Source organism: Mya arenaria, chromosome 9 (assembly GCF_026914265.1).
Source record: "Mya arenaria isolate MELC-2E11 chromosome 9, ASM2691426v1".
Taxonomy (NCBI): Eukaryota; Metazoa; Mollusca; class Bivalvia; order Myida; family Myidae; genus Mya; species Mya arenaria.
In genome coordinates, this window is record NC_069130.1 from 56035831 (window position 1) to 56058863 (window position 23033).

Sequence of the window (23033 nt, forward strand, 5' to 3'; positions counted from 1 at the left end):
AGTGAAAAAGGACACCCACCTATACACTATTTAAATAATTGCCTTCCCCCCATTGGTTATATGTTTTAATGGAACTGAGGAAAATAAAATATTTTAATTTACAGAATATATATTAAATGGACAAGTAACTGCTAGATGTTATCTTTCTCAAAGATATGAACAATGTTTTTTCGACTATTTAAGATTAAATATTTGTTCATTTCTATATATGCTTGTTCAAATATACGGATAAAAGCCCCAAAGGCATAGTTTAAACTTTAATTATTTTGCGATTGTGAGAAAGTTATATTTACTGATAACTAAGTCACCCAGGTAGTCATGATGTTGCGGGAGAGTGTGGTCTTGTGTTGTGGGGGAAACTGGAGGAAACCAACCTGTGCGGCTTTGCGACCACAAACCAAACCTCAATGCGCCCAGGCCGTGAATCGAACCCAGGTTGCCTTGGTGAGAAGCAAGTGCGCTTACCAGACAACCGAACACTTGCTGTTCCAAATCCGGATTTCGACAACTGGGAGACATAGTTATCAATGGATGTAGACACAAGACTGTTCTGGCCTTTTCAACTGTCTTTAACATATATATTGAATCACTGTTTCACATCATTGCTGTTCTTTGTTAGGCCACCAGACAAAGTCTGACCAAAGGCACAACAACGAGTGAGTGATAAATGGTATATTAAATCCATGTTAAAAATTTCATTTGGCCTTTTGTTAAGGACTTTTTTTTAACAAATTTTAAAAGCGACATTTGTGTTCTGTAGTATTTCTAAAATCTATTTAGACATTCATGTCTAAAAATAGTGCACATTAAATAACAAGATTCAGCCAACAGTATTGTTAACTTTAAGAAAGTTCTGAAAAATTGGCCTAATGTATCAAATTTTTTCAGGCCCATGAGACGTCAGTGCGAGCAATGGTGTGGAGCCATAACGACCAGTGGATGGTGACGGGGGATCACGCGGGCTTCATCAAGTACTGGCAGACAAACATGAACAACGTGAAGATGTACCAGGGACATAAAGAACCCATCCGTTCCATCAGGTGGGAAATAACTCCACTTCAGTGTGGTGATCACCTTCGTAGTAAGGTTTATCTAACTTTTCTTGTGCAGTCAGAGATTGGCTCAGCTTTTTGGGAACTTGGTAGCACTGTTTTATGTCTCGTTTGTGAAGTGGAATGGGTGACCTGAAAACTTTGTCTCTTTTCAGGAGTTTAGGTTGAGAATGATTACTTTATTTGACATAAACATCAAATAGCTCTTCTCCAAGCTATTTATATTCACGTAGTGACTGGCTCGGGAAAAAAATGTTCATGAGGAACAAGAAAACAAAACCAAGTTCTTATAAAGCTGAGTCCATTGGTGCTAAACTACAGTGTTGTGCTACAATTTGTGCCGTTATTGTATCTGAGCTATAAAGAAAGTAAAGTGGTTTTGAAATTAATCCTATCTTGCGTATTGCTGATTGCCATAAAGGCATATATTTTACATAGGCACATTTCAATGTTAACATTTGTGCCATAAAGGCGAAATGGTTTTATAAAATTATGTTTATTAAATATTTTGTTAATATACAGTTGACCCTAAAGGTCATTGTATTTATATATGTTATAGAAGCCATAAAGGCATGTGCAATATTTCTATTATCTTTTGTGCCATAAAGGCAGTTTTAGTTAAGTTGAGAATAATATTAGATAAAGAAATAAAACTTAAATAAATATTTATACGAAATAAAAGAATGAAAAGCAATTTTTATTGCTTCTTATTTTTCCAATGGGTGATATACTGATCTGTCAGCCTAAAATGGGGTACTATTCAAGCTGCAAGAAATTTCCATCAGGAGCACAATTGCAACACTAGTGCTGGTTTATGTTAATATAATGTGTATATTTAATGGGCAAAAAAATAAGAATCAAGACAGTTAAGTAAAAATAATGTTGCCAATGAGAAACGGTGAAGAAAAGTTCTCCGTTTTTTATGCGAACATTTAAGAAATACATTTTAATATTTTGTCCGTTGTCAGATTGTTAAGAAGTAAACACTCTAGCCCATGTGAAATGCAAAAAAAAATCAATCTTAAGCCCATGTGAGAATGTTAAATACTAATCTCCAGCCATGATGGCATGTAAACAAGTCAACCCTAGCCCTTGTTAGCATGTAAAATAGTAAACTCCTAACTTATGTGACCAAGTTAAGTAGTAAACTCTAGCCTATATGTGAAGATGTTCAATAGTTGCCCATATAATGCGAGAATGTGTGAGAATTTTAGGAAAATAAACAAAAGCTATTTTAATCGTTCATTTTTTAGCATAATAAATAGTCGGACAATGAACATTCAAAATTTGTGTGTAATGAAAGTACCTGAAGTTACCCAACAATGGTGAATCATGATCAGAATTTAAAAAGACATCAAGTGTTTATAAACATTTGAAAACTTGACAGAAACGCTTCATTTTTTTCCTGAAAAGCTTAAAAAACTTCTAGAACATTTAATGATTTTAGGCTTGAATTTATAAAACAACTTCTTGAACAAGAAGCTACATATTGCTGTTTGGTGTTTACAAATGTCTCGATATGAACAAATTCTAAAATAATTACAACGTGTAAAAAATATGCCCCTGACAGTGAGAATGTTGAGTAGTAAGCACTTAGCCCATGGTCAATTGTAAAGCTATAAACTTGTTTGCCTCTGTGGAATCACTTGCTTCATTGGAGAAAGGCGTATAATAAACCTTTGCTCCAGTGAGGATATTAAGAAAAACACTTGGCTATGTGAAAATGTTAATATTCATTTTAACAATTGTACACATTTGCCCCTTTGAGAATGAAAAGTCATAAAACTTAATAAGCCAATAATGTTTCTTGTTTATGTGTCAGAGATGTTTTCTTGCTTACGAGGGAATGATTCTTGCTCATTGGGGAAAGTGCCTTACTTATGTAAGAAAGTGTCTTGTTCATGGGAGAATGTTTCTTGCTCATATGAGAAAGTTTCTTGCTAATGGGAGAATGTTTCTTGCTTTAATATGTGAGTGTCTTGCTTATGTGAGATTTTTTCTTGCTTATTGTGTCTTACTTACTGTATGTTAGAATGTGTCTTGTTCATGGGAGAATGTTTCTTGCTCATATGAGAAAGTTTCTTGCTCATGAGAGAATGTTTCTTGCTTATGGGAGAATGTGTCTTGCTTATGTGAGAATGATTCTTCCTTATGTAAGAATATGTCTTGTTCATGGGATAATGTTTCTTGCTCATCTGAGAGTTTCTTGCTTGTGGGAGAATGTTTCTTGACTATGGGAGAATGTGTCTTGCTTATGTGAGAATGATTCTTCCTTATGTAAGAATATGTCTTGTTCATGGGAGAATGTTTCTAGCTCATCTGAGAGTTTCTTGCTTGTGGGAGAATGTTTCTTGATTATGGGAGAATGTGTCTTGCTTATGTAGGAATGATTCTTCCTTATGTAAGAATGTGTCTTGCTCACGGGAGAAGTGTTTCTTGCTTATGGGTGAATGTTTCTGGCTAAAAGGAGAATGGTAATTTCCCCTGTGAGAAAGGAATGCACATTTTGTTTGAAGGCAAATGAATAAACACTAACAGAACTGATTTTTAGCCAATGTTTGAACTTTAAAAATAAACATTGACCTATACAAGCAGTGTCCAGTTAGTGCCATCAATTTTTGCCATCATTTTTCATATTACAGGACCTTCATAAAAGCACATATATTTTTAGGAACATATATTACCTGAAGTGAATATTTTCTTATTGATTCTATACAAAGGATGAGTTCAATTATTCGAGGAGCTTATTTATTTCCCGTGTTCTGACAGCATGGGCACATGCAACATAGAAATCATTACTTGGTTAAGTAAAAGACCATCAGTATCTGCTATGTTCCTATTATCGTTAAAGAAAACCTGGATAAAGACACCAATATCAGAAAACGATGGGTGTGATCATACACATTCATCACCATAACCCATAATACCGAACACCCACACGATGTCACCCAATAAAGGCACAAGCCCATTATTGACATCTGTGTAATTCTTTTCATACATTTTGTTAAGTGATATTTTGAAATAAAAGTTAAAGAAATAAAGGCATTAGCCCAAGAAACAGAAAATTTTGCACATGTTTATATGAATAAAGTATATTTTAAATATGTATGTTTATTTTTGTATTATGTTTTTGTTCACTCACGTAAATCCAGCAATCTCTACAAGCAAGCTGATCCTGTAAGCTGGCAGATGAAATGAACATAAAGCTCTTTGTTGGATTAAAGAATTGTGCACGATAATCATTCATCATTTTCAGGACATGAATTTATAAAAAAATAAAGGTATTGGCCCAAGGAACAAAAATAATTTTTGTTTACCATGCAATGTTTTTTTGTTCCTGAGAATTGGGCGACCCAAGATGAGTTACGGATATGAGGAGAAGAATAATGCTGTTTGTTAACATGTGTATGCATAATAATCAATCATTTTCAGCAGAAATAAATTCCATAAAAACACTCCTTTTGAATGTCTATATGTATGTATGCATACCCTGCTATGTTCCTTTCACAACAGTTTTTGCCCCACCGATTCAAAGTTTGCCACCAGTTCAGATGACGGCACTGTCAGAATATGGGACTTCTTGAGATGTTATGAGGAGAAAATACTTCGAGGTAAGATGTAGTGGTAGATTATCAAGATGCCCTGCTGTATAATATGAGCCTTTATTGTCAGAAGCTCATAAGAAAACCTATGTTTTATAGGTAAAACAGTTGTTTCTGGCAACCGTGACCATCTCCTTTTTTTACTGCAGACCCATTATTTTTTTATGAAATTTTCTTCCATATTTCGCTCAAAGACCCGTTAAGCCTATTGATGATAACACAGTAACTCAACCGATATTTCAACGATCTAGGCACATAGGCTTGATGAAATCATCTGAAACATGTCCTGATTGAAAATGGTTATGCATTCCTTTCCAGTTCATTTATTTCAAGACAAGCCATAAGCAATCATGCAAATAGTTAATGGGGGTATAAACCAGATGATACACTTTCAAGAGAAAAAGAAAATTGTCAGAAACATACATAAAATTGACATGATCTTTTGTACAATGCATTTAATCTTACTGTTGTATCACTACACTTAATATAACAAATTCATCTTTTGCAGTTTTTTGCTTATTTTTCCACTTTCAAAATTAACTAGGGTTGTCTACCATGTACCATTAAGTACCTTATATATTTATCTGTACAAATAAACAGATTTGGTTAAAACCAGGATTTTTTTTGAATAAGGGATACACAGATGAGACAGCAACATGATTATTGTGTTTATTATTTTAACAATGAAAATTGACCTTATCATTGATCTCTTACTAGCTTGCATGGTCATATCTAGGATCGTCTTTAGGAAATACTGTTTTTTGCTCGTTTTTGGACCATCTGGTGTCTAGCCCCTTTAAAGTTTTTCCAATTGCATTAAACTTGGTACATATGTTCAGTTGTTGCTAGAGACAATGTGCAGACTTCTAGCAGTGTCCATAGCTCTGACCTTTATGATTGTTGAGTTATGCCCATTTTTAATTTAAAGAAAGCCAGGCTAGTGTAGCTGTTTGCTATGTGGTACTCTTGTTTATTCAATAAAGCCCCGAAGTCAAGTATGGGTAATGTTATTGTAAGTGAAAGAGAAGGCTACATTCTCGACCTAGCTGTCGTATAACTTGTGCAGAATAAATGTGTTAATAAAAACCTGGTCAAGGCCACACCGATCACAAAGGGTGAAAATATTGGCCACTAGCTAACCAAGAAAACCTTGTTTAATTACCCTTTAATATTAAGTCCAAAAGAAAAACCATAGTTATTTTCCAATTCACTGCCAAAAATTACAGGGAAGGAGGTTTGGGATCTTTTTTTTCAAGCTGTGTCTAAATATCATTTTCACATTTAAGACCATGGCCAGGGGTCTTGATATGTTTACTAATCTTGGTAGGTTGGGAAGCCAGAAACATCTTTTTGTTACTCCTTAGCTCAGACTGTTTAGGTTAAACTCAATACTGGCTGTCACTGTGTCAGATGACAGAAAGTTAGTAGTTTCTTGTTCTACACAATATTTATCAAACATGATGGATATGCTTGCTTCTATTTTGTAAAATCTCTTCAATAAAAAAAAACTCAGTCACTTGGTCAGTTGTAAAAAAGTCTTATGAAAGCTCAAGGCATAATTTGTTTTGAATGAAGGTCTTTATGATTTCAGTGTCTCAATTTCTGATCAAGAGTTCAAGCCATAACTTTGTGTTTGTCTATTTTACTGGTTTATCTCTGTCGTGCATGAAATTTACTAATGAAATGTTGGTTATAATGTATTTGTTCATCAAGGCAACTTGCACTTTTCATGTTGGACTCCTCCCAACTCAAAATCAAGATTACAAGACTACAACTAGGTAAAGGATTTGAGCCCCTAATTCCATGTCGGGTTTCTTTGTCCTGTTGTTCCTGGTGAGACGTCATGCAGAATGGATATATGCTTGCAAATGTACATATTAAAGCATCAATCAGAGCCTATGTTGGAATCAAAGTCAAGGTCCCATTGCCATGTCCAGTGTTTTAGCTTTGCTTGTTGTGTCTGCTTCATATGTGTGTACCACCTCAACCTATGAGAGGTTATACATGAAACTTAAGTCACATGTTCCAGTATGGATGGTAACATGCAGAACCCATTTTTGAACTACCAGCACATGATCATGCGTGCTATGCTCTGTCATGGTTTAAGTCTTGTATTTTGTGTCCCTTCCATATAACTTGAAGGTTATGATTAATCTTGGCTTATGTGCAAATACTCACTTTTCATGACTCTTTATTTTATGTTTTGAAATAAAGCTGTTGTTTGGACTGCCTTGTTCTACATATTTCTTGCCCACTAGACAGGCATCACTGGACAGGCATTTCCGAATTATTTAACAATGAAAATTCTATTTACATACATATGTGTCGGGTCTTTGGGTGTTTTTTATTCAATCCGACATGATATATATTGTCACTGTAGGCTTTGATGCACTTAGAATGTAATGCTGGTAGCTATATGTCTGACAAGGCAAATTTCAGCTCATTCCTGTGACAGCCCTTGTTTATAGAAACCAGATGGCCCTAATATCACAAAAGCCAATGTCAATTTCAACCTTAATTAAACCACATAATAGCAAAGCAGGAATTGGAATCATTACATAAACGAAATTTTATATACATAGTTATGCATATACAATGTAGTACAACTTGTCATGTTTAATGAAATTTCCCAATTACGTTTTTTCTTTAAAATACTGACAAAATATGTTTATGAACATTTTCTTTGAAAGAATACAATTTTAAAAATAGTTAAGCATATAAGATTTTGAGTCATACTATGCTCTTATGTGGTAAAATGAGACTGAGAAATTATGTCTTAAAGTAGTTTTGTGATATTTGGGCTAACTAAAGGCAAACATTGATAACTGTCTCAAAGCTTTGTTTATCGCAATCAAGTGCAATGATACTTCGGTGAGCCATGATGTTGTATTCCAGTTAGTGACAAAGGAATCTGGAGATTATCCCATATATATGTATATTTTACAATATTTGTCCATTTTGAAGATTATTACTTGACTTAAAAATGGCCACTCAGGTTTTATCTTTGTAAATGTTTAAAAAAGCTTGAATAATTATTATAATCATCAAGTGCTACAAGCAGAGCATATTCTTCTTTCAAAACATGCTAAAATATACATAATAAAAAGAGATATTTTTAAGCCTGAGCAAGGGGGCAGGCTTATTCCGTTCACAATTTTATAACTGTTCATCCAATCTTTAAGAAACTCGATGAAAATAGTTTTCAGCATATTTTAAGGACCAGTGTGAATATGGGTCATTTTGTGTCAAACACTAGGTAAGAGCAGTGTGGTTGTTCCAACAGCGTTTTCTTTCTCCTTAATGTATAAAAGAAAAATCTGGCTTTCCGCAATTTTCCCTTGTTTTGTCGAAAACAAAATGCTTATCATAACCCATTTCATTTTTCAGGTCATGGAGCAGATGTAAAGTGTGTAGACTGGCATCCCTACAAGTCTCTAGTTGCCTCCGGTAGCAAGGATAACCAGGTCCCTATCAAACTCTGGGACCCAAAGTCTGGCCAGAGTCTCGCCACACTGTAAGTCTTGAGTAGCACACATCCATTAGTCAAAATACATCTTGTGTCACTTTTTAACATTTATAAAAGTAAGGGTGTTTTTTTCAAAGTAAAAAAGTATTTCAAATATGATGAAGTTATTGTATTTTATGGTCAGGGAATAACTTAACTTATGAAATGACATACATGATGTAAGAAGTTTAATGAATACTACCCAAGAACTATACTTAGGGTATCAGAGGTTTAGCAAGTATCATGGATCAGTATATATCATGAGCAGCACAGTGCTATCTCATGAGTAGCACAGTTCAATTCATGGAAACCGCAGACCCTTATCATGGGTAACAAAGGCCCTTATTGTTGGAAACAAAGGCCCTTTTTATGGTTAACACAGCCCAATTACATGGTTAACTCAGGCCAATATCATGGTTAACACAAACCAATATCATGGTTAACTCAGGCCAATATCATGGTTAACACAAACCAATATCATGGTTAACACAACCCAATATCATGGTTAACACAACCCAATATCATGGTTAACACAAACCAATATCATGGTTAACACAACCCAATATCATGGTTAACACAAACCAATATCATGGTTCACACAAACCAATATCATGGTTAACTCAGGCCAATATCATGGTTAACTCAGGCCAATATCATGGTTAACTCAGGTCTATATCATGTTTAACACAGGCCAATATCATGGTTAATGCAGGCCTTTACCTACCCATAGCGAGGTTAACACAGGCCCATATCATAGGTAATACAGGCCCATATCATAGGCAACACAGGCCCATATCATAGGTAATACAGGCCCATATCATAGGTAACACAGGTCCATATCATAGGTAATACAGGCCCATATCATAGGTAATACAGGCCCATATCATAGGTAACACAGGCCCATATCATAGGTAACACAGGTCCATATCATAGGTAATACAGGCCCATATCATGGGTAACACAGGTCCATATCATAGGTAATACAGGCCCATATCATAGGTAACACAGGCCCATATTATAGGTAACACAGGTCCATATCATAGGTAATACAGGCCCATATCATAGGTAACACAGGTCCATATCATAGGTAATACAGGCCCATATCATAGGTAATACAGGCCCATATCATAGGTAACACAGGCCCATATCATAGGTAACACAGGTCCATATCATAGGTAATACAGGCCCATATCATAGGTAATACAGGCCCATATCATAGGTAATACAGGCCCATATCATAGGTAACACAGGTCCATATCATAGGTAACACAGGCCCATATCATAGGCAATACAGGCCCATATCATAGGTAATACAGGCCCATATCATAGGCAACACAGGCCCATATCATAGGTAATACAGGCCCATATCATAGGCAACACAGGCCCATATCATAGGTAATACAGGCCCATATCATAGGTAACACAGGTCCATATCATAGGCAACACAGGTCCATATCATAGGCAACACAGGCCCATATCATAGGTAACACAGGTCCATATCATAGGTAATACAGGCCCATATCATAGGTAACACAGGCCCATATCATAGGTAACACAGGCCCATATCATAGGTAACACAGGCCCATATCATAGGTAACACAGGCCAATATCATAGGTAACACAGGCCCATATCATAGGTAACACAGGCCCATATCATAGGTAATACAGGCCCATATCATAGGTAACACAGGCCCATATCATAGGTAACACAGGCCCATATCATAGGTAACACAGGTCCATATCATAGGCAACACAGGTCCATATCATAGGCAACACAGGTCCATATCATAGGCAACACAGGTCCATATCATAGGTAACACAGGTCCATATCATAGGTAACACAGGTCCATATCATAGGCAACACAGGTCCATATCATAGGCAACACAGGCCAATATCATAGGCAACACAGGCCCATATCATAGGCAACACAGGTCCATATCATAGGCAACACAGGTCCATATCATAGGCAACACAGGTCCATATCATAGGCAACACAGGTCCATATCATAGGCAACACAGGTCCATATCATAGGCAACACAGGTCCATATCATAGGCAACACAGGCCAATATCATAGGCAACACAGGCCCATATCATAGGTAATACAGGCCCATATCATAGGCAACACAGGCCAATATCATAGGTAACACAGGCCCATATCATAGATTATACAGGCCCATATCATGGGTAACACAAACCATGGTTAGGTCAGTATAATGGGGGACACAGGCCCATATCATGGTCATGTCAGTATCATGGGTGACACAGGCTCCTATCATGGTCAGGTCAGTATCATGGGTGACACAGGCCCATATCATGGTCATGTCAGTATCATGGGGGACACAGGCCAATATCATGGTCAGGTCAGTAACATGGGTGACACAGGCCAATATTATGGTCAGGTCAGTATAATGGGGGGACTCAGGCCAATATCATGGTCAGGTCAGTATCATGGGGGGACACAGGCCAATATCATGGTCATGTCAGTATAATGGGGGGACACAGGCCAATATCATGGCCAGGTCAGTATCATGGGTGACACAGGCCAATATCATGGTCAGGTCAGTATCATGGGGGACACAGGCCAATATCATGGTCAGGTCAGTATCATGGGGGGACACAGGCCAATATCATGGTCAGGTCAGTATCATGGGGGGACACAGGCCAATATCATGGTCAGGTCAGTATCATGGGTGACACAGGCCAATATCATGGTCAGGTCAGTATCATTGGGGACACAGGCCAATATCATGGTCAGGTCAGTATAATGGGGGACACAGGCCAATATCATGGTCAGGTCAGTATCATGGGTGACAGGCCAATATCATGGTCAGGTCAGTATCATGGGGGACACAGGCCCATATCATGGTCAGGTCAGTATAATGGGGGGACACAGGCCAATATCATGGTCAGGTCAGTATAATGGGGGGACACAGGCCAATATCATGGTCAGGTCAGTATCATGGGGGGACACAGGCCAATATCATGGTCAGGTCAGTATCATGGGGGGACACAGGCCAATATCATGGTCAGGTCAGTATCATGGGGGGGGCACAGGCCAATATCATGGCCAGGTCAGTATCATGGGTGACACAGGCCCATATCATGGTCATGTCAGTATAATGGGGGGACACAGGCCCATATCATGGTCAGGTCAGTATCATGGGGGACACAGGCCAATATCATGGTCATGTCAGTATAATGGGGGGACACAGGCCAATATCATGGTCAGTATCATGACTGATACAGATACATATGAGTACCACATAACATTATCATGTGATTTCATTACTGATTGGAGAGCAGTGTCTGGCAGACTTGACAGGTATTTAAAGATTTGCTTGCTAGAAAAAGAATTGACTGAAATAATACTTGTAGTTACATGAACTAGGTGTTAATGGGGTATGATTGTTTATTGTGAAAATTTGTGATGTCATGAAGACTGCGTGTAATACCAGCGTCAAAAGGGGAAATCAATAAGGCCTTATTTAAAGCTTTGTGAGAAGCAGTACCCAGCATTTCTTACATAAAACCAAATAAATGTGTTCGTTTCATTCTAAATCCAACCCAATATGAGCTTAAATACATATGCATTATAAAAACAAGATAAATTTGTGTGAGTGTGTTTTCATGAAAAATGATACAGTTTGATAGCAAAGGAAAAGACCTCTTGAAGGCTGATTTCCTTTCAAAATTCTGCCAATTTTCTTGTCAAATTAAATAATACAGCACTATATTTTCATTTGAAACATTTTGAAACATTTTCTATTTCCCCCAGATGAATTAACCTCGCAAGTTCAATATAACTAGGTGAGCATGTGTTTGTACGACTTTTCTCACTTGATAAATGAAATGATCAATAAAAATCAGTGTTAATTTTGTATTCAGGGTTTAGAAATCAGTGAACTTGCATTTATACATTTTTGAAGTGATTAATGTGATTAATGAAATCCCATTAAAGGAGTTTGTTGCACAAACAGAACTTTTTTTGATGGAAAATTGATAGCTATGATTTAATATGCAAATTGGTCATTAGGCATGCACAGTAAATATCACTGTTCCATGCCCAAAGTGAGAATTTGCGTAATTTTGTGATTTTTTCATATTTTTGAAACATAAATCACATAGTCTGCATAATTCTTTGATTTTTTTTAACATTTGAGGCAAAATTACACATTTTACGAAATAACACTTACAATTGCCATGAAAAAGATAAATTAAATGAGAAAATGACCATTGCCGGCTACTGCTTCCCGCTATATACTGCTCCCCAACCAGTAGTCTTTACATGTTTGTTTTGATTGTGGTGTTCTGCTGTTGGGTTAACTGAATAAATGTGAGAAAACCCTCTTTTCTGGCCTGGTGATGACAGAGCAAACTTTAAATGCACTATATGATTTCCAACTTTGCAGGCATGCCCACAAGTTCACAGTGATGGACATCAAGTGGAATCGCAACGGCAACTGGCTTCTTACAGCTGCTAGGGACCATCTTGTGAAGCTTTTTGATATCAGAAACCTGAAAGAGGAGCTGCAGGTCTTCAAGGGACATAAAAAGGAGGCAACTGGTAATAGTCTGGTCATTTATGGATATTTACATTTATTTACACATAATGTGACTTATGTCTAAAAACTAGGGATGGCAACAAGTAATAAAATTGATACTCGAGTACTCGGACAATCTTTCGATCGAGTATTCGGGTACTCTATTCCTCGAATAACTTGAATTTTTTTTCTGGAAAACAAGTTTGTGTATACATGTATCGTTCATGTTTATTGTATGTTGGTCGTAATATTGGCCATTTTCATCTTTAAATAGCACTATACATTATGTACCTTACCAGAAAAATCAATAAAAGAAAACAAATGTTGTTTCATGCTTTAAATTTGTCCTTTTCATTTCATTCTATACATACACATGTACTGCAATATAAATGGAAAGTAAAACTTGGATCATATTCAATTGTCTAAATGATCGAGACTACACTCAATAATGAATAACATTACAATGAATGAAATTTATTTATAAATTTGTTTAGTCGTTACTCTACGAAATATTATTCACAATGACAGTTTTTCATACTGAAATATTGTTGTTTAACTCACTAATTTGCATAATTCCTGAATTAAGATATCCACCAATCAATTGTGATAATCGTTGCAAAAAATACGCCCATTCATTAATCATTGCTCGTAACTGTCGTTACTGATTCGCTCGTCAATGTCCATTGCTTGGTGAAAACTTTATAATTGGTAAACAATACAATTGTGTAAGAGATATACCGCTTTCAAAACTTCCCTAATTGACATCAGTGCCATTTGCAAATTAGGGCCCTTGTTAGCAGTTTGCAACTCTCAATTAATTTATTAGGGTCAATTGTGTATACAGCGGGGATAAGAGGGACCCTAAATTGTCGTCTTGGAAGTGCGCCATATCTGATACTTACATCTATAAAATGTGTATTTGGTGAATTTTATATAAAAAACAACAACATTTTTTTGTAGTGATTTGGTACTCGGGAAATCGGTTCATTGATCGAGTACTGGAATACTCATTGCCATCCCTACTAAAAACATTAATTTTTTATAGACCTTTGAAAAATATGCCATTGATATGTTGCATTAAGGCCCACTACATTTAAATGTCATTACATCATATATCTTATGTTGTCCATAGTATCTCCCCTTTACAGTCGATAATCTTAATAATCTATCTAGATAAATAATTTACTATTCAAATTGTCAAAAAATCATGAAAGGACTTCATGAATGAAGATGTATGCTACAGAAGTACTTAAATTTTTTAATTTAAATTACTAAGTACTGTTTTATCTTTACAGCTCCTCCCTGTAGAAATGAAATCTTTAAATACTTGAAAATATAAATAGCAAGCTCAGCAAACTGTAAAAGAACAGGAAAGCTTTAGGTACATAATGGTCTGACATGTTATACAATGAACTTTAATGTGAAGCAGTACTAGGCTTTCTATTAGTACACACACTTTTTAACTATGACATGATCAAGGTATTTAACATGATTTTACATATTAATGACCTGTGAAGTTGTTATAAAATACTAAAATGGTCATTCATGTGACAAAAAGTTATATCTGTAAGTCAGGCTATTTGTTTAAAAACCTACATCCTGATTGATGGAGTGACTCTGCTAGGTCAACATGTTAAACTCACACTCGAGCAAAGATAGTTTATAGTCTGAAGAAAGAGATGTCTGATTGTTTTTTTGAATGAATTAGTATGTCTGGATGTTTTAATACTGTGTCTTTTTTCCTGACACAGCAGAAATATTTTTAAAAATGACTCGTGAGGTGAATGTAGAGTGGTTATTCGGGAAGTTTTCAGAATTTCAACCTAAGATGAGAAATCCATGTTGTTCAGAATCGTTTTGTACTAAAATGCATGATGCAAAATTATTTTAAAGTCATGTCATGTCTTTATGTCATTTCCTAAAAATTTGAAGATGTTTCCTAACAAAGTGTACATTATTCAGGCCTTTCAGTAAGTATGCCTCTCAGATTTAACAATAATATAAGTTAGTGCTGGACACTAAGTTATAAGATACATATTTTAATCATTGACATTTCATACTGAGTTTATTGAATATCCGAAAAGAGGAAGAAATCATGCTTGACATCATGAGATAAAATCAGATTTTACTACTGACTTGAAAATACTCCATGACAACTGAGATAAAGTCATATTTTACTATTGACATGAATTCATATTTGACAACTGTGATTAATACATATTTCACTGCTAACATAAATTAATACTTCATAACAACTGAGATAAAATCATATTTTACTTCTGACATAAATGCATTATTTATGACAACTGAGATAGAGTCACATTTTACTATTGACATAAATTTAAACTTGATAACTGAGATAGAACCATATTTCACTGCTGACATAATATCATTCTTCCTGGCAACTGAGATAGACTCATATTTTACTGCTAGCATAAATTTATATGTGAGAACTGAGATAAAGTCATATTTTACTGCTGACATAAATTCATTCATACATGACAACTGAGATAAAGTCAGATTTTACTGCTGACATAAATTCATTCATACATGACAACTGAGATAAAGTCATATTTTACTGCTGACATAAATTCATACATACATGACAACTGAGATAAAGTCATATTTTACTGCTGACATAAATTCATTCATACATGACAACTGAGATAAAGTCATATTTTACTGCTGACATAAATTCATACATGACAATTGAGATAGTCATATTTTACTGCTGACATAAATTCATTCATACATGACAACTGAGATAAAGTCATATTTTACTGCTGACATAAATTCATTCATACATGACAACTGAGATAAAGTCAGATTTTACTGCTGACATAAATTCATTCATACATGACAACTGAGATAAAGTCATATTTTACTGCTGACATAAATTCATTCATACATGACAACTGAGATAAAGTCAGATTTTACTGCTGACATAAATTCATACATGACAACTGAGATAAAGTCATATTTTACTGCTGGCATAAATTCATTCATACATGACAACTGAGATAAAGTCATATTTTACTGCTGACATAAATTCATACATGACAACTGAGATAAAGTCATATTTTACTGCTGACATAAATTCATACTTGACAACTGAGATAAAGTCATATTTTACTGCTGACATAAATTCATACTTGACAACTAAGATGAGTCTTTTTTGACCATATAGATACATGTTTGACTAAATAGATAAGCTTATTCTTCACCGCTCAACCTAGTGGATGTTTAACCACTGATATAAATATGTGTTTGAACTTAAAATAAAAGTTGTTTGCCTTTAATACGTCTTTTTCTTTACATTCAGCCGTAGCCTGGCATCCCATTAATGAGCCAATTTTTGCCAGCGGCGGATCAGATGGAGCTGTCATGTTTTGGGAGGCAGGGTAAGGGCTCTACTCCTGAAAATTAATATACTGGTAGATGTTGACTTGCACAACTGATATTCAAATGAAAAATGAAATATACACACATTGGCTGTTCAAGTCTTTGCATTTTTATTGTTTACCTTGATGCTTGCTTTAAAGACCTTTGTACATGAGTCTTAAGACTGGTAGACAACACAGTATAATTAATATTTATAAGCAACGTTCTGGTTTCACATCATTTTATAGCCTTTGTTGGACAAAAATTGTGGTTGCTATGGCAACAAAATTAGTTTGTGTAGACATTGTCTCCATGTTTATTTGTATGTAGGACGGAGAAGGAGATTGGAGCCATGGAGGAGGCCCATGATGCCATTGTGTGGGACCTGGCCTGGCATCCCCTGGGACATGTACTGGCATCATCCTCAAATGACCATTCCACGTAAGTCTGCAATTATTAAATAGAGGGTTAGAAAGTTAAAAAATATATATAAAGAGCTACCTACCATCACAAAACTGAAAATGAATTGAGGGCAATTCCAAAACAAACTAGTTATTTATTTTGCTCAAAGTCTGATGTTTAAAGATGAATAGTAGAAGCATAACAATGCCTAGAATTTAATAAAATTGTAGATGGCACTTTCCATATTTTTAAAAAAAAATTAAAGTCTTGTTGTGTTTTTTTTTTTTTTTTAAAGAAAAACATCAAGATATTCAGTTTTGGTTGCAGTGGCTATGTTTTGTTATGTCTAAACTTAGATGTTGGCCTTAACTTGTAAACAGTGAAGATATCAACATGCAACTTGATACATACTGTTCACTGTGACAGTAACACATATGTAGCAAGTCCTATAACTTTGGCTAAATTATTTGTCAATTAATACACATTGATCAACAGGGGAAAATGGACTATCTCTATATATATAGATGATATTTTGTTTATATATTTTTGTAACTGTTATCATTCAGGAAGTTTTGGACAAGGAATCGCCCTGGGGATCCAATGAGAGACAAGTACAACCTGAATATAGCTGTGATAGGCCCGGATGGGGAGCCAATTGACCTAGGTAGAGAGAATCCATCCATATAAACAAACCAGGCAGTATTTGCAAATAACTTGTATTTAGGTTACCAATAAAAAGGCTGAACAAATTATTCTATGAATAACTTACATATGTTTTTAAAATGTTGATATTGATGAGTCATGACTCTCAGTAAATTTGTTTCTTAATTTATATTAATTTCATTAAGCTCAATTAATTAAAAGATGTCAGCTTATACAATAACTATTGAGTCCATTTTCTTGATAGAAACAAGTGTCTATTGTGAGAGGCCATGAGAAAATTCTCCTTTTGTTAACACCTATACCACAAGACCACTCTCACCCTGGTGGGGCTCAAACCCACAATCTTTTGGATGAGAGGCAGACACCTTTACCACTAGACCACTCCCACCCTATTGGAGCTTGAACTCTTTAATCTGATCTTTTTTTTCTAAAACTTAGCCCTGCCATATAAGAAGTTTTTGATGGTGATTACTTTTGAGATATAATTTCTTGTAGACTCGAGTGACGTCCACCTTGGAGAGACGAAGGGAGCACTGCCGGGAATGGGCCTAGAATATGGCCTGCCTCCGGACAAGGAGGAGAAAATGGGTATATGATTTACAGTTACTGTTATTAGTCTGGTAGGCTTTGTTCATATTGAGAGAAAAGGATGATCCATGCAGTTTACCAGTATATGGTTCATTCAACTTGTCTCCCAGTCCTTCCGTCCGTCCGTCCATTCGTGTCCGTACGTCACACTTCGTTTCCGCTCAATAACTAAAGAACGCTTGCACCCAGGAACTTTATACTTGGTATGCTAGTTGGTCATGACTAGTAGATGACTCCTATTGATTTTGAGACCAGTAGGTCAAAGGTCAAGGTCACCGTGACCTTGAGGTGAAGAAACGGTTTCCACTCAATAACTAAAGAACGCTTGCACCCAGGAACTTCATACTTGGTATGCTAGTTGGTCATGACTAGTAGATGACCCCTATTGACTTTGAGATCAATAGGTCAAAGGTCAAGGTCGCCGTGACCTTGAGGTGAAGAAACGGTTTCTGCTCAATAACTAAAGATCCTTTGGGTCCAGGAACTTCATACTTGGTATGCTAGTTGTTCATGACTAGTAGATGACCCCTATTGATTTTGAGATCAAAAGGTCAAAGGTCAAGGTTACCTTCAGGTAAAAAACGATATGTTGGCGGTGACCTTAAGCTTAAAAATGGTTTCTGCTCAATAACTAAAGAACGCTTGTACCCAGGAACTTTATACTTGGTATGCTAGTTGCATGGGTGAAAGTTTTCAGTATTGATACTGAATTCAGTATTTTGGAAAATATTTATCCTATATAATTTATTGTAAAAATGGCATTTCCCTATGTAAACACCCTATTTTCAGTATTTTAAAAATTCAAACTTTCACCCATGTAGTTGGTCATGACTAGTAGATGACTCCTATTGATTTTGAGACCAGTAGGTCAAAGGTCAAGGTCACCGTGACCTTGAGGTGAAGAAATGGTTACCGCTCATTAAATAAAGAACGCTTGCTTAATATTCATAGGATCACTGATCTTATGCAGAAGATTTTGGTTCGTCTCCAGTCCAAAATTACAAATTTCATGTCCATTATTTATTTTTTCTCATCTACGACCACACAATAGGCGAGACAAGCGCTTTTTCAAAAAAGCAATCTCTAGTTAGACTATTGTATTTATTCTTGATTGAGAATTACTTTGGACAAAGTGTGTATAGGTCAAGCACACAAATTCTTACATATGCATAGGCATGACAACACTTTCACTTTTAGTTGGTCTGTATTTCGGAGAAATAAAAGTTCAGGAATTGTGAGAACCTTGTTGCAATAGTCGCTTACATTGCCAGTGTGGTTGAACCGTGACCATTCCACACAAAACTTTTCAAGATATTCAGATAAAAATTAGTTACCGTTTTCCATATTTTTTAGTAGGCAATACATATTGCATGGCTAGATCTCTTGCATTCATATTTATTCAGTAATATCCCTCTTTTGCCCGGATTAGTGAATCTAAATGGTAACTTCTCTGGACATAAAATGTTTGAAATATTTTAGGATTATTATATTGTAATAAATATTTTAGGGATACATTCCTGTTTTTCATGCTTTAAGTTGAGTAGGAGTTGTACACTTGTACTTGATTATAATCATGAAAAAAAAACTGTCAGAAAACAGTGCAATCCATGCAAATTGATCTCCTATTTTCTCTAACAATATAAAAGAATTGTAAATATTCTCGCTTCAGAGCCCCCAAAAAAACTGTCAGAAAACAGTGCAATCCATGCAAATTGATCGCCTATTTTCTCTACCAATATAAAAGAATTGTAAATATTCTCGCTTCAGAGCCGGCTGAAGAGTTGCCGGCCATCCCTGGTCTCGATTGGTCAGCAGACGCAGAGTTCTTCAAGGAGGAACGTTCACACCATGATGACCGGGGCCGCCGGAAGGCCCCCTATACAAGGCCCATTCCACGGTCCTTTGAGCAGGCCTGGGTCACAAATCAGCAGCCTACTATCGTCAAGAGAGATGGTGCAATATTTGTCTTTTTTTTATAATTGAAATTTACCGATGGCCCTAAATCTGCTCTTTGTTTGGGGTAAACTCTAGTAAAAATTAGGCCCCATCTCCTATTAAAGGACAGTAAGGCCTTTCCCTGTAAGAAGAGTGAGGGCCCTGTACAAAAAAATAAAAAAATCTTATTTTATAGCATCTCAGGTCGGCAAACAGTTGGTAAAACCATTAGTCTGTTTGTGGATGAGTGAATGTGCGTGAGTTTGTTTCCCCAGCAAGTTTCATGTAAAGGTCATATTTTACATATCCATTACTTCTTGGCAACACAAATATCAGTCTAGTAGGCTGAACAAGATTTGTAGGTTTTAATACTTTGGATAGTTGGATTGATATATCTGGATGCCATATAGGAGTTGTGGATGTTGAGTCCTGTTGCATGTACCTCCAAAATTATTGCACCTACACAAATGAAACTTCATAGGTATATTGTCAAGCATATACTGATGTGCACATGCTGATTCTGTCTCATTTCACTTCATATAACAAAATTTATGACCAATAACCTAAAAAGGAATTGGTCTGAAATATCTTCTGGCGTATGTTGCACATTTACCCGTATGTATTGCACCTACTTTCATGACTTTTCATAAGAATGTTAATTAGCATTGGCTGTTGTGCACCTGCCATGTCATATTTCACTCCTTGATAACTCAATACAACATTAGACCATACCTGTCTCCAGGCAGCGTCTGGGGGTTTCCTTCATGACTGTGATGGACCTAGTTGTATTTGTGTATAGGATATGTTAATACCGTAGTGGGGGTACACTCAAAAGCCCCCCCTATCAAAAGCCCCCCGTTCAAAAGCCCCCCCTATCAAAAGCCCCCCGTTCAAAAGCCCCCCCTCAAAATGGGCAAGTGGTTCAAAAGCCCCCCCACTAAAAAAATAAATACATATATATATATATTTTTATAACATTTTTTTTAAATATTATGATGAAATTTAATATAACCATTAATATATATATATGTTTTTTTCAATGGTCACTTTTTTTAGTTTACAAAACTGTTCAATACCGTTAATTAATGTATAACATGTACAGTACTTTTTTACTTTTAAATTTTCAAGCAATTTTCTTCGAAGCAATAAAAAATATATTTGTTTTATTGTCATTTTTTAGGCGATTGGTTTACTCAATTTGGCAATATTTTATCATTAATTACGATTGACATTTTAGCTAATAAATATTCATGAGGTATCAATTATTTCAATAATCAGTGATGAATGTGTTAACTAAGCTTTGAATAATTGCTGTTTTATGATTTTATGTTGTTAGCTGTGTCAGATAATGATATTGATTGTTTCTTTGATCTGCTATTGAAAGTAGCCTAATTTATCGAATTAGTGCAGGAAATTAACGTAAAATAGGGTTAAAATGTCTGATCTGGATCTACTCAATAAAATATGACAACATTCTTCAATTGGTTTAAACTTATGGAACAAAATTATATTGAGGGGGGGCTTTTGAACGGGGGGGCTTTTGATAGGGGGGGCTTTTGAACGGGGGGGCTTTTGATAGGGGGGGCTTTTGAACGGGGGGCTTTTGATAGGGGGGGCTTTTGATAGACACTCCCGTAGTGGCACCTAAACTGTCTCTCTTTTGAGCTAGTTTAAATAGCACTCAGATACACAGAGCAATTTGTGTAGTATGTAATATTACATTACATTGCTCTTCATTTTATATTTATCTTTTTCAGACGCAGCCAGGACCCCAAAGATTAAATCATTATTGTCATTAGACATAGCACCTCCACCAAAGAATAAAGGTAAGATGATAAATTAGTTCATATGACCATGCAAGACTTTGTCCTTGTAAAATTACATATTCAGTTTGAAAATTTAGCTGTAGGGTCATTTTCGATAATGATGAACTTTTGTCATTTTTCAAATATGTCCTAGGTGCAAATTAAAAAAAAAAAAATTTCTAATACTCTATTTTTAGCTTCTCTGTTGTACTCTTTTAGGAGCGAAATTGAGATATTGTCATAGCCTTGGTGTCATCGTGGATTTCGTAGTGCAAAAACTTTGTGCATAACTCACAAACCGTTGAACTGGCCTCAATTTCTCGAAACTTCTTAAGTCCTTTATAACAGGAGTAAGCTCTCATTATTTTTGCTTTTCAATAAATTGCATACTATTGACTTTAAGAGTTTTTATACTGTAGATAGAAATTGTCTTTATGATAATCACAATAAACCATTTTTCATTTATCAAAATTGAATTTAAGTATGTATTTTGGCTATTTGAAATAAGCTGATTAAGCCTGTTAAGCCTAAGATGTTTCGAGAAATTGGGGGCTTGAAGTTGTTCAAATGAAACATGATACACATGTTGCCGGAAACAAGATTTACATGTATAGCAAGGACCATCACTCTGATTATAATAATTGTTGCATTATGCACATTTATCACCTGAACAACAAGACAATCTTAGGCATTTACTCTACTGTCCTTGAGTTTTTCTTGGGTTGTAATATCATGCTATTATCTTAATAGATGATGATAAACATGTATTTTAAACTGTGATTTTATATTTTTCCTTTCAGAAATAGACAGGGACTCTGAAGAAAGAGGTAATACTTATTCAATAAAGATTGGTACACGAAAGATGGTCAAAAATAACAAAGATTTGTTGAACAAAATCTACATTTTAATAGCTATGGTATCGCAAAAGGATCATGATAAATCAGAATCTTTATAGAATGGAATAAATATAATAATGAACATGTATGTAGAGGAAGACAGTGGTAATGCATGTTCGCTTATCTCAAATTTCTGGACTCTTAAATTAGTTATAGAATATAAAAAAGTTTGTCCTGACTTACATGTTACAGTTGGGATGAAATTATGTGCAAAAGGACCAATGACTTTTTAATGTTAATTTTGAAATCATTGGTTATTGAGAATTACAAATCGGGTCAATAATTTAGATATATGACATAGAGGCAAATATACTTACATGAATGACGAAACATTTCGAAATTATTTAGTTAAAAAAGAATCAGTATATTTGATATGAAGGGTTTATTAACAAATACATTAATATTTTTGTTATTAAAAATGTTTATAGTTTCATTTCATATTTTAAAAGCAATAGATCTGCAAGGCCTTGAACACTTACTCTTAAACCACACATTTTTGTTAATGAATTAAAATTTTACTTTAGTAACGATACATCAGTTACATTTAAGAGATAGTATTGTCAAACTTCTATGCATTGTGCAGAAAATGTAAAACACCAATACTTTAACTTTATTCCTAATAATTCCTAATGGAAGTGAAATGAGATACACTGAATGTGA

General features: G+C 35.3%; 1 protein-coding gene across 1 annotated transcript in view; it reads left to right on the plus strand.

Annotated features, from left to right (window-relative positions):
* Positions 1-23033, plus strand: part of LOC128246200 (pre-mRNA 3' end processing protein WDR33-like) — a 41215-nt gene that overhangs the window by 13027 nt on the left and 5155 nt on the right. The window contains exons 8-18 of the mRNA XM_052964389.1: positions 889-1040; positions 4566-4663; positions 8042-8168; positions 12572-12726; positions 16026-16104; positions 16415-16525; positions 17053-17150; positions 17645-17737; positions 19505-19690; positions 21430-21498; positions 22278-22304. Of these exons, the coding sequence (XP_052820349.1) occupies positions 889-1040; positions 4566-4663; positions 8042-8168; positions 12572-12726; positions 16026-16104; positions 16415-16525; positions 17053-17150; positions 17645-17737; positions 19505-19690; positions 21430-21498; positions 22278-22304 (1195 nt within the window). The remainder of the gene's footprint in view (positions 1-888; positions 1041-4565; positions 4664-8041; positions 8169-12571; positions 12727-16025; positions 16105-16414; positions 16526-17052; positions 17151-17644; positions 17738-19504; positions 19691-21429; positions 21499-22277; positions 22305-23033) is intronic.